The 12,193-nt window shown below is 37.5% G+C and overlaps 1 protein-coding gene across 1 annotated transcript in view; it reads left to right on the forward strand.

Annotated features, from left to right (window-relative positions):
* MDH1B (malate dehydrogenase 1B, NAD (soluble)) overlaps positions 1 to 8,457 on the forward strand; it is a 9,152-nt gene extending 695 nt beyond the window's left edge. Inside the window, exons 2-10 of the mRNA XM_009333002.1 lie at positions 396 to 528; positions 1,472 to 1,606; positions 1,769 to 1,911; positions 2,607 to 3,109; positions 4,206 to 4,347; positions 5,316 to 5,479; positions 6,094 to 6,233; positions 6,949 to 7,033; positions 8,381 to 8,457. Coding sequence (XP_009331277.1) covers positions 396 to 528; positions 1,472 to 1,606; positions 1,769 to 1,911; positions 2,607 to 3,109; positions 4,206 to 4,347; positions 5,316 to 5,479; positions 6,094 to 6,233; positions 6,949 to 7,033; positions 8,381 to 8,457 — 1,522 coding nt within the window. The remainder of the gene's footprint in view (positions 1 to 395; positions 529 to 1,471; positions 1,607 to 1,768; positions 1,912 to 2,606; positions 3,110 to 4,205; positions 4,348 to 5,315; positions 5,480 to 6,093; positions 6,234 to 6,948; positions 7,034 to 8,380) is intronic.
* The last annotated feature ends 3,736 nt before the right edge of the window (positions 8,458 to 12,193 follow it).

Genomic DNA, 12,193 nt, shown 5'->3' on the forward strand with positions numbered 1-12,193 from the left:
CGGCGGCAGCCTGCCTGTGCTTGTAGCGGCCGCTCGTCTCTGCGGGCTTCGTAACTTCTCGCTCTTCTAGCCTCTCTTGAGAGCGGTGTCCGTACGGCACGCTGCCTCTGCTGTTTCCAAGTCTCCCCTTCTTTTTCCGTCGGTGAGGCTTCTGCCTCTCTCTGCTGCTGTCCCCCGCGGGGTGGCCTCCTCAGCCCCTTAAACGCTGGCTGGAGAGACTGTTTCACCTCCAAAATTATCCTTTCTTTGCTGGCTCATACGCTTGTCCTGTTAATTACTGGGAGCTCACGGACGGGATGCTGGTTACAGAAGACTCTCTTTGAATTGGAACAATTAAAAAACGTTTGGCCTGTTAAGGCCTGATCAGTCAATGTCACAAAATCTTTCATTTGTAGTGTTCTCCCTGTGTTCACAGGTAAGGCAAACTGCCCTCACTATGCCAGAGCTGAACTCCTGGCTGACTATCTCCAGGCTAACTTGCCAGACTTCAGGGTTCACAAGATCACTCAGCACCCTGACAAATGGGAGGTAAGGGATTGTAAGTCAAGCCGTTGGTAGATGCCCCAGTGCTCTACAAAGCAAGGAATGTGCTTATCTGTAGTGTGTCTCTTCTTGTCCTGTATTAGAGTTTTGATGTGTGGGTAGAGGTGCTACAGAAGCAGCTTTGGCTTTGACAGCCAGCCAGAGGAAAGGTTTGAATGTTGTGAGAGACTGGCCTTCTCATGAGTCTTACCGCAGAAGATGGGCACAAAATGAGGGCCAGCCTAAAGCTGTGTTTTGTCAGTAAGAAGTTCAAGTTTACTGGTTTTTTATTATGTATAAATTGCTGCTCAGCATGTAAACCTTTTGCAAACTGTGATTGCATATGCCTTCAGAGTTGTTACCTGTCAAGAACATTTCTGGCATTCAGGGGCTTTGAATTACAATGGAAGTATGAAATCAAGTGGATGGGCTTATCCGAGTACTTTTGCTGTAGATGTGTTGCCATGTCTACATGTTCCTATAAAGAACTGAAAAAATTGCAGTATTACTTCATGAGATAGACAGTACTATGATGTTTATTACCTCTTATCTTTTGCTTGACACCTCAGCCAAGTAACTAAAAGTTAAGTGAATCACAATTAGCCGCTGCAGCTTACTTACCTTCTGCAGCTAAACAGAGATCCTCAGATTACTCGCTGCTTCACAACATTGCTGTCTTTAGTACCGCTAGGATAATTGAGCAAAATTACAGCAGTAAAATCAAGCAGAAGTAAGACCTGTTGCTCTTTTGCTGAGGTATCACAGTGTATCACCATGCCTTGCTTTGTGTTATTCCCCCATTTTGCACGCACTGGTACATGAGTAAGTTGTGAAGCACCTTGTAATTATGTATTGAGAGGAAATAATATGAATGTTTATAGCTGTAACATTTAAGTGTTATCAAATATGAAAAAGTATTACAACTTTTTGGCGTGGATGTTTACATTAGCAGTGGCTTCATGACATTTGTGAAATGAATGGATGGGAACACAGAGGGTCTCCTATCGTTTGGAGAGAACTGTTGGACCGTGGAGGGAAGGGTCTGCTTCTGGGAGGAGTTAATGATTTTCTGGAATATGCTCAGGTAATGAGCTGCCTTTAATACTGTAAACCTATATTTTACATTTTCTTATAACATTGTTGTTCTTTATTCCTCCTACAAATGTAAAATAAAGCTATCCTTTCTAATGTTACCTTGCTATGTTTGGGTTGTCATTTGATTAGAGATCATCCTTTTTGTTCTTAGCACTATTATGGCATCACCTCAATGATGTCGAGTGAGGAAATGTTAGACATTGCTGAGGAGAACCTGCAAGCGCATATTGAAATTGAAAAAGAAGAGGAAGAGATTAAAAGTCTTATCAAGCCTTTGCAGATCTGGATCACCAGGTAAGAGTAAAAAGAATATCTATGAAGTTTCACTCAGCTTCAGAAGAATGCATTTTTTCCTATCACATATAACAGGTGTAACCGTCTTAAGTTATACCTGAATCCCTGTAATTTGCTGATTTGAATTAGCTTCTGCACCCCTCGCTATGAGCACTCAGTATATAATTTAGAAATTATTTCTACTTTTGTTACATTTTGCACCAGTTTAAGTGAGGGATGTGAACAGGCAACATTTAGACCCACCTTAGGGAAAAGCAAGTATTTACAAAATAAGCTAGGAATTTTGTAGTGCCACTATCTTGCATTAAATGTTTTTGGAAATATTTAAATAAGTAAAGAGTGTCTTGCAGTTCCAGCTTTAGAAATTTCTGTTTTTCTGGTAGTCCTAACAGAGCACCTTAAAAAAATTGTGGTTCTTTAAAGACACCAATTTTTAAGTGACAGTATCTCCTGAAATGTAGAGGATGGAAAAACCTTCAAATGAAAGGGGACCCCAAGTGTTTTGATTTTTAACCTGTTAAAATGACAGAAAGAGCAATAAAGGATCCAAGCTAATGGTCTATTTAAACATAATCAAATACAAAAGAAAGATCTTCATGTTTATTTATGTAATACTTCCAAACAAGCAAGTTTGTGAAAAAAAACCCAAGTGGTTCATGTTTAACTATAATTTTTCTATATCCTTCTCTTATCAGTGCATCAGCTTCAATCTGTTATCAGCTGATCCCTCTGCTGGCCAATGGAGAAGTGTTTGGGATGACCACAGAAATCAGTATCCATTTGCTTGACACTGACCAGTTTAAGGACATTCTTTGCGGTATTGTAATGGAAGCTGAAGACATGGCGTTCCCACTCCTCCACAGTATTTCAGCGCACACTGAAATAGATGAGGCTTTTATTCAAGCCGATATTATCATTGTTCTTGATGATGTCCTCTTAAACCATGAAGTCCAATCCCTTGAGAACTACATCAGAGAAGTGAGTGAGATCTGTCAAGTGTATGCTCCCCTGATTGAGAAGAATGCCAAGAGTGGGGTCAGAGTAATTTCATCAGGAAAAACCTTTGTAAACCTTAAGGCGATGATGATTATGACATATGGCAAGTCCATTAAGCCTGAAAATGTCATTGCCGTTGCAACATCCTGGGAAAGTGCAGCTAAAGCCATGCTGGCCAGGAAGCTGAATATGAATGCAGCAGGTGAATATTTATGTGTTCTGGTAGCATTTGGGGAATTCAGTGGATGGACACCTTCGAGAGTACATATTTCATTGCAGAACACTGTTGATGTGCATGCAGAAGTGCAAGCATAGCAGTGCACCCACTGAATTGCATGGCTGTACAGAATGCCAGGGTGTGACTAGCAGGTACTACCGTTCCCTGTGCTTACTGCTATCTGGATCTGTGCCTGATCCCATGAATGTCAATTCTTTTGCTAACTCTTGGATGCAGCCCTGCCATTCTGGCATGTATTTCATGCTGGAAAGGTGCTAAGAAGGACTGAGTTGTGTTGCAGATCAGGACCTAGGACTCCAAGATTGCATTTGCACTCTGCAGTGCATTGTTATTTTGGAGACACACAAACTAGCTGTGAACAAACATAACAGCATACTGCTGTGCAGATAACAGGAGTATAGTAGAACTGTGTGATAGTATTATTTCTGGGTTAATTAGCTTTCTTTCTCAGGTCATTTGTTATAGCTTGGTTATATTTGCATGGTTCTGCACTGCACAGCAAAGGTATGCTCCAACAGCCTGCTCAGCATCAGGTTTCTTTCAATGTTGCAGGGGTAGGAACTGGTCATTAATGACAAGTCTAGATATTTTGGAGCCTAATAAAATAGAAAAGTAAGTTAATAGGCTGAATAACATACCAGCAGGTTATCTGAGAAATTCCTTTTGCACTGAAGCAGTTTTTAAAAATTAAAAAAGTTTTTTTTAATTATTTTTTACTGTTAGGCATTCTGTATTTGCGTGTACAGGATTTTAAAAGGAACATTGCTGTATGTTTGCAATATGATTTGTTTTGGTTTTTAACAGCTAAGTGTTTACTAGGTTTTGTCTATTATGTACAATAACATATAAAGTTCCTTTTTTAGCTTGTGATGAGGTTTCATAAGTTATGAAGAACCTTGTTGCATTTTTTCAGATCAAATCATTTCTGCTATCAAGGCAGGACACTGAATTGAAGAATAATTCATCTTGAAAAGGACTTCTGAAGGTCATCTAGTCCAGCCTATATTGTGAAAGCATTTGTCTGTCTCTTCATTAATCTACATATTTTCCTCTGTTACAGGAGTTAAAGACGTGATTGTTTGGGGCAATATTACTGGCTGTAACTACATCGATTTGTCACATGCAAAACTTTATGGATATGACTGTGCTATCTGGGGCCCAGCTAATTTTCCACGTCCTTTGTTGAATATGATTTATGATAGGTACAGTACAGATCTGTTTTTTTTAAAGTAAAACCAAATAACGGCTTTTAACCTATGTTTATCTGAACTGTGTAATAAACATCAAGAAAGGTTTTTGTTTTCAAGATTTGTCTTTACTGACTAGCACTGTACATAAAGGAAAACTCAAGTTGAAGTACTCAGTCTGCAAAAGAAGTTGAGTAGTTCCTAGTGCAATACATAGTTCTGACTCTCCTGCCAACTTTGTTTATAACTATTTTCCTACATATTAAGTGTGTTTCTTTTCTATCATATCATGAGCAGCCTATAAGAAGTAATGAAAGTCCAGGTAGTGACTTAGATGTCTAGTATGCATGAAGAAACTTTGAAATAATACTAAACATATATCCTCATCTTGAAGTACCTGAATTCCATTGAACGTACGGCCTGATCACACTAATGTTGTCAGTTTCCCAAAACAGACAATTTATTTGTTAACATATGTAAAAAGGTTACTTGGCAGCTAGATAGCTTCTCCTGGAAAGAGAGGTAGCAGAGAAAGGATGGGTGGAGTGAGAGGGCAGCAAATGTGACATGCACTGAGGCCTGGCTATATGGAACTCCCACTCTGATCTAAACCTAGCATTTACTGGACAGCAGACATTTCTTTTGCTCTATACTTGTACTGCGCCTAGCCCAGGGGGATTATGGTTCACGGCTGGGTTCTTACATAAGACAGTAATACATATAAGTAATAATAATAGAGGTTATGACTTGAGTAAATGACCTAACTTTCATAGATAAGTAGTGCTTGTTGTTACCTTTTGAGCCACTTTTTGTTAGACTCTATTTTTTCTGTCTTTAAGTGCCTTGCCTTCAGTAATAAAGTTTGAATAAGTTTTGACTATTTTCTTCCCTCAGGTTTAGTTCTTTTTTCCTCTAGAAAACTACTATTCCTGCAGTCATCTTAGTTTTTTCTTCTTTTTTTTCCCCCCTTTTTTTGTTGGTAGCGAGTGGATCCATTCAGAATTTCTATCTGCACAGAGTTCACTGAGTTCCCGGGTCTGTCATTGTGTGGGAATGTTACCTGCTCACGCAGTAGCCACTGTACTGAGACACTGGTATCACGGCTCTCCTCCTGGGGAGATCGTTTCTGTGGGAATACTTACTAAAGGTAAATCTACTTTTGCTTCACATATTCTCTTGTAGCTTTCTCCAGTAAGTATAATGTTATTTTTTTAATCAAGATTTTTAATTTAATAAAAACTTGTAAAACAAATCGTGATATAATGGGAGGCTGAGAGTTTGTTTCAGCATAAGATCCTCCAGATCTAAGCAATTTTGCTCTCCAGAGCTTGTGATTTGATACTCACTTCTTACAAGCATCTCTTAGATTAATAGTTTGCTGGTGTATGTGTTTTGTGCAAGGACTCTTTATAGTTCTTAGAGCCTAAGCTATAAAAGCATGTTCTTCTTGTGTAGTTATGTGAACCAATAAATGGAATGTTTCGCAACAGCCATTTAACCCTTGTATCAAATAAAAAAATTAATTTTTTCCCCTTAAGATGTAAAATTGTTACGTGTACATTTAACTAAAATACAAAGTTACAGTAAAAGGGGAACTCTTTAGTCTTTGAACTGTACACTGAAAAAGGCAGTCTCCGTTTATACTAAGATCTTACCGTTGCAGACTTTTGCAAGTCTGTAGGACTTAATCTTGACACTGGTGAGGATGTGTTTTTTTAATCAGAAATAATACGTTTGGGTCGTTTTTTCCCTCTTCTTCAGGTCAATTTTGCGTTCCTGAAGGGATTGTCTTCTCTATGCCAGTGAGGTTCCAGAATGGTAACTGGGAAGTCATGACAGAATTAGAAATTAATGAAACGACCCAAGAAGTTCTGGGACGCTTAGCCCATGAGCTCATTCAGGTGATGATTTCTTGTATCTATAGTATGCCCATTCTACCACCTATGGATACGTTGCCATATAACTTTGGATACTGAGACCTTTACTCCAAATGTTAGACGTACAAACTGCATACATGCACTTACGCATGATAAATACCAGGTATTTAGAAGTGCGAGGTAGTATTTATACATTGAAATGAACAGACTACTGTTCTGTTGCCCAAAAAGGAGATGACAAAATAAGTTTACCTATGTAAGTGTAGAATTTGCACCCCCAAATTCTGCAGGCTTTGTGCAAAACAGAAATAATATCTTCAGTTTAATGTTTCTACATTCTATGCTGCTGATGTTGATTTTGCTTGTGTGTTATTCAGAGTAGTTCTATGCCAGGAGATACATCTTTTGGGATCCTTATGGCTGTGACTCTGCATGAATGAAGGCCAGATTTTACTAGAATTAGGGATTTTTCAGAAAATACAAAATCAGTGAGCAGTAATTGCATCATGAACTTCTTGTGACTTAGTGAGACAAAAAGAATTTAATTTGACTAAATATTAAAATACTAAAAAGACTGGTCCCAAACTCTACATTCTAGCTTCAATCAAGTTTTGTGATCTTCAGTCATACTAGTAACACATAAGGATTATTTTAATTTAACATATTTTAAGTTTATGCTAGAAATTACAGTGGATGAAAAGAATGGGTGATATTAAAACTGCTTTTTTTTTCCATTCAGGAAAAGCTCATTGCACTAAGGGAAATAAAAGAAATGCATCCGTATGGAGCTGATAAAATCACTAGTAAAAAATATTTGTGTCAAGGTGGGTTTTTCTCCCCATAAAAGATGAGATCAAGTTTTAAGTGAGAATTTAAGTAATGGATTCTTATTTTATGTCCCTTTCATTTCAAATGGATATAAAATCCTTCAGGAAGGAACATAAATAACAAGTGCTTGTCCAATGTATCCTGACCATGCCTGGGGCATGGTGATAGGAAGGGCAAGCCTGCATGGTAGCAACCTTGTTTTGATAAGTTTCGATTGTGTCCTTCACAGATCATGAATATAAAAGCTGAGCGTAAACAATACGTTTAGCATGACACATTTTATCTTAGGTCATTAGTAAATATAAAATCTTTTTAACCCAAGTAACTATTATTAGAAAAGCACTTTCACCATATGTCCTGCTATGTTTTTGAAGCTATTCTTTGCTATACTTTACTATTCTTTACTATCTAGAAATAATGAATTTAATTTCTAACAGAGAAAAAAATACTGTAAATTGGAACTAAAAGTTCTCATTTTTTCTGTTTGTTACAGTACCAAACAGTTAATTCAACATCTTTAGTCTATAAGCCAGTCAGAAGAAGAAAAGGTTGAGACACCCAAAGACAATAGGCTAAAAAAAGAGATATTCCTACTTACCATAGAGAAGGCAATCTCGGTAACTGGCAGCCACATCTGCCACTTCTTCCAATTGCAATAGATGAAAGATCTTTTGGAGATCCCCGTGTTATAAATTATTAAGCAATTTCGCTTTTTTTGTTAATGACATACCAAGTTTATCATGACTTAATTTTTTAAAATGCACAACAATATGAGAAATTTCAACTAGAAATCTATAAAACAACTCCAATATCCCTTCCTAATATTTAGGAGCATGTGGGAAAGCTATAGGCTACACGATACTACCATGGCAAAACTCCCCTGAATCCACAATTACTTTTTCCGTGCAGAATAAAAAAACCACATCTTCTCCCAAGTCTTTCTGGGCTGTTTTTCCTACCTATTTTGCTTTTCAAGTTCTCTGTCCTCTTAAGATTATATAAAGGAAAGAAGAATCATTCATCAAAATAAGAACAGATGAACTTTAAAGTGTGTTTTATTGTTGTTTTCTCACTTTTTCCCTTTTCTCAGGTTCCCAAATCCCTGCACTTTCCCAGTATTCTAGCCATTTCTTTCTACTTTTAAGTCCTACGGGCCTTTTCCCTAGTTAGTTTTCTTTCTCCCTCCTTCAGATTCTTTCCAGTACTTTTACATCAGCACTTACCATATGATGAGCTGTTCTGCATTAAGGGCAGGCTGAAGAATGGGGAAACTATTTGAAGCTTGATGCCCAAGGCCTTTAGTGAGCACATAAGCCTTTTGGTTACCCATGCTTTTTTCTCAGGAAAAGACTACAGACACGATAAGATTTTCTTGATAAATGCAGAGTTTAATTATTCCACTAATCATGACCCTGATTAACCCAGACAGGAGATTCCCAGTTAGACAGGAGTGTCCTTCCCTGTCTGCTCTCTATTTGTATGGCACTGCTTTTCTGTAGAGCTGTCCCATTCTTCTTGTGGCTGCTTTAAACACTAAGCAGAGGGCCTTTCCACTGCTAGCAGCTAACTGCTCAGTTATGGCCTGCTTTTGTGACACTAATATCAAGTCCTGTACTATTCAAGGATTACCTAAGTGCCCTGCTTATCTCCTTGCATGTGTAAGTGTTTTAGGAGGTTGGCAAAAATATGTACTGTTTTTGCTTTTTTTACAGAGATGGAAACCTTGCCTACTGGCTCACTTTAGCCAGAGTTGTCTGGAGGAGAAAATTCCCATATTAAACCAACATTTCCATTGCTCAAAAGAGCAAACTACAAAGAAAGGCAAAACATCGTCATAGCTTTTACAGTATCTTCCTCATCAAAAACCTGGAAATCTGTAGGCAGAAAAATATTTCAAAAACAGTGTGAATATAATATTCTTAATCTGAAGACCAAAGCAAAATTCCTACTGACTTTAATGAGTCTAGGATTTCATTTACATCCAACAACTTATTTCTTCAAACCAATAAACTGTTTCAAGAACATCTTTTAATGTTTAAAACGTTCATATTAAGACAATTTTGAGCAAGAATGTCACACACAGAGTAGCAGTTTTAGAACTCCAAGTTCTTGTTTCAGATGTAATGAAATGCAGTACTTGTGTAAGAATGTATATTCTCAGGCAAAATTGATTTTTAACACAATTTAACTGCATGCATCTCCTTACTGACAAGATCATTTTTGTCTCCATGTTTTTTATTTATTTCATGAGTTTCATGGGAACTACTCATATGTTTTAAGTCAAACATGCAATTAAGTCCTTGTCTAAACAGGGTTGTTGAGGAACCACTTTCACTTGCATGTCTTTGGTGTCTTAAAAGATGGAGACTGTGTGTCCTGGTTTCGGCTGGGATAGAGTTAATTTTCTTCCTAGTAGCTGGTATAATGCTGTGTTTTGGATTTAGTATGAGAATAATGTTGATAACACGCTGACACTTTAGTTGTTGCTAAGTAGTGCTTACACTAGTCAAGGACTTTTCAGCTTCTCATGCCCTGCCAGCAAGAAGCTGGGAGGGGGCACAGCCAGGACAGCTGCAATTCAAGCACCAACACTGCACAGCTGTTAATGAGAAGGAAATTAACTGTTTCTACAGACTTATCGGTCTTCTCAGTCACTACCTGAAAACCACAGGCAAAGAATTTCTTCTCAGAGGTTGGGAGGAGAAAGACAAAACAAATGTCTTGGATGTCTCTTGTATCCTAAATAATTCCTATTAGACTTGCCTAGTGGCCTGCAGGGAATTCAGATCTTTCCTCATGGAAGCATAATAGAATGGAAACTAAGGTTTCTTTTCCTAGCTTTTGCTTAGGAGAGAAAGAAAGAATAAACATTATAGGAAAGCTAAAATATGATAACATATTCAAAGTTGGTTACAGTTTTAACACAGTGATAGACTTAGTCACCACTAAGTTTGGGTTTTCTGTAGGTAATAAGTGATTTCTGGCACACATTTTCTCACAAGTTACTGCGTAATGCTATATATGCAGGATATTCATAGCATTGATGAATCCTACTACCTGGGTGTTAGGGTAACTGTGGAAAAATTTATGAAAACAGTCTTTAAGATAATTGTATGTCTTACAAATATTATATGTATTCTGCATAAACCCTAGCATTTGGGTGTACTGAAGAGTGTGTAAGCTTTCTGGTTGGTCTGAACAATTCTTATTCTAGGATGTTACCACTAGGACTTACTATTTTTCCTCTTTGTGTAGTTGCACCAACTGTTTGTTACAGCACACTGTGCTTTCTGCATTATTGTGCCAGCTTCCACCTCATTTTCCGTCTCTGTAGCAACACTGTTTCTCAGCAACTGGGAGATGCTTAGTAAAGGCCCCTCAATTTAGAAATATTGCACTCCAACCATAAGAAAAAAATGCTTTGAAACAAAGATCAAAGAAGTTTTATCTTTAATAATTCAGGATATTTATTACTAATTAATAAGTGTTCTCTGTTTTGACTGCTTAGACAATTACCTGATACTTTGATCTGGGCCTTTGCCAGGCATTTGTTTTGAACAGCATTCATTTAAAAGCAAAACCTTTAGAACTGTGTCTTGAAGTCAACTTTGAAGTGCTATAAAACTACTGGACTTCTCTGGCGGTGTCATCTGACTTCTGGGCCTTTAGTAAGTAGCTGAGAGAAAGGTAAGCACCATTACTGTATTTAAGAGGAGACAATAATTTTGGCCTTTGAACACAACATAGAATGTTTTCACCCTTCACAGGAAACAAAAGTAATTGTAGTTTATTTTATGCATATTTAAAATGTTGATCATATGTTGTCTGATTTCAAAAGAAGGAAGGCTTCTGTGACCAAGTCAATTGATCTATTGGGAGAGTTCTGCTTTACTGTGCTGGTTTCGGCTGGGATAGAGTTAATTTTCTTCATAGCGACTAGTATGGGGCTGTGTTTTGGATTTGTGCTGTCTTTATCTCAACCCACGAGTTTTCTCACTTTCCTTCCTTCCCATTCTCTCCCCCATCCCATGACAGGGGAGTGAGCGAGCGGCTGTGTGGTGCTTAGTTGCTGGCTGGGGTTAAACCATGACACTTACTTGATCTGATTAGTCTTTCTCTGTACTTTAACAAGTATGTAACATGTTTAAAAATGCATTTTATTTGCTAAAGTACATGTTCTAGGAACCTGTATAGGCAAACAAAATACATATAAGTAATCAAACATTAATCTTCTTGCACATGCCAATAGGATTCAAGAATAAGGCTACTCTTGTTCTGCACATAACAGTGTTTGTGTTAATGGGATCGGAGTTTATAATTGTAAAAAATTATTTCCTGTACATTTGTAATTAATTTTAAAATGCTTTTTTTTGTGTGGAAGTGTTTTTAATTATTAATAAAGGGCACATGTAGCCGAAATACAACACACTGACTGAAATAGTGTATCAATGAGCAGAGTTAGTTCAGATTTGATGTTTTGGCAGGCAGATGCTCGTTCTACTTTCATATGGTGTTCATTATAAAGTAGATGTGCTAACACTGAAGTAGATCCTGTTCATTTCACCCAAGCACTCCTACTGCAGTCAAGATCTGGACTCTCCATAGAGTTTTGCATATAAAAATGTAGACTGTACATATGTTCATAATTCCTTTCATAACTTTTTGGAGGGAGAGTTCATGGGTATGGTGTTATGATGTTGCACAATGACAGCCAGTTCGGTAAAACACATGAACACATACTTAACTTTGGGACCATGAATACCCTAGTACAAAAGTATAGTGTGCCTATCCATATGGATAATTTAAAGGTTAGATATTGTACTGTGCTGGATAGAGAGCTTGTCATCTTACAGTAAGTATCAAGTGCTAATAGATTATGCATGCTGTATAACTCAGTGGCGTCAGTGGATCTGTTCTTATTTGAGTGAGCAAATTCTAATGAGTGAGTTCTAATTTAAGTGAGTTTAACCTGTGTATTTTTACATTCATCCTCTTGCTTTATTTTATGTATCTTTGGCGGAGAGAAAAAAAGGAGGAAAACATGAGGCAAGCTGTGTGTTTGTAAGTCTGTCTTTTAGGTTGATATGTGTAGCTTTCACTAAACACTTATGTTTAATTCATTGCTTAGAATATTCTGATTTCAGTGATTTCCCTAC

This window comes from Pygoscelis adeliae, unplaced genomic scaffold, assembly GCF_000699105.1.
Source record: "Pygoscelis adeliae isolate BGI_AS28 unplaced genomic scaffold, ASM69910v1 Scaffold160, whole genome shotgun sequence".
Taxonomy (NCBI): domain Eukaryota; kingdom Metazoa; phylum Chordata; class Aves; order Sphenisciformes; family Spheniscidae; genus Pygoscelis; species Pygoscelis adeliae.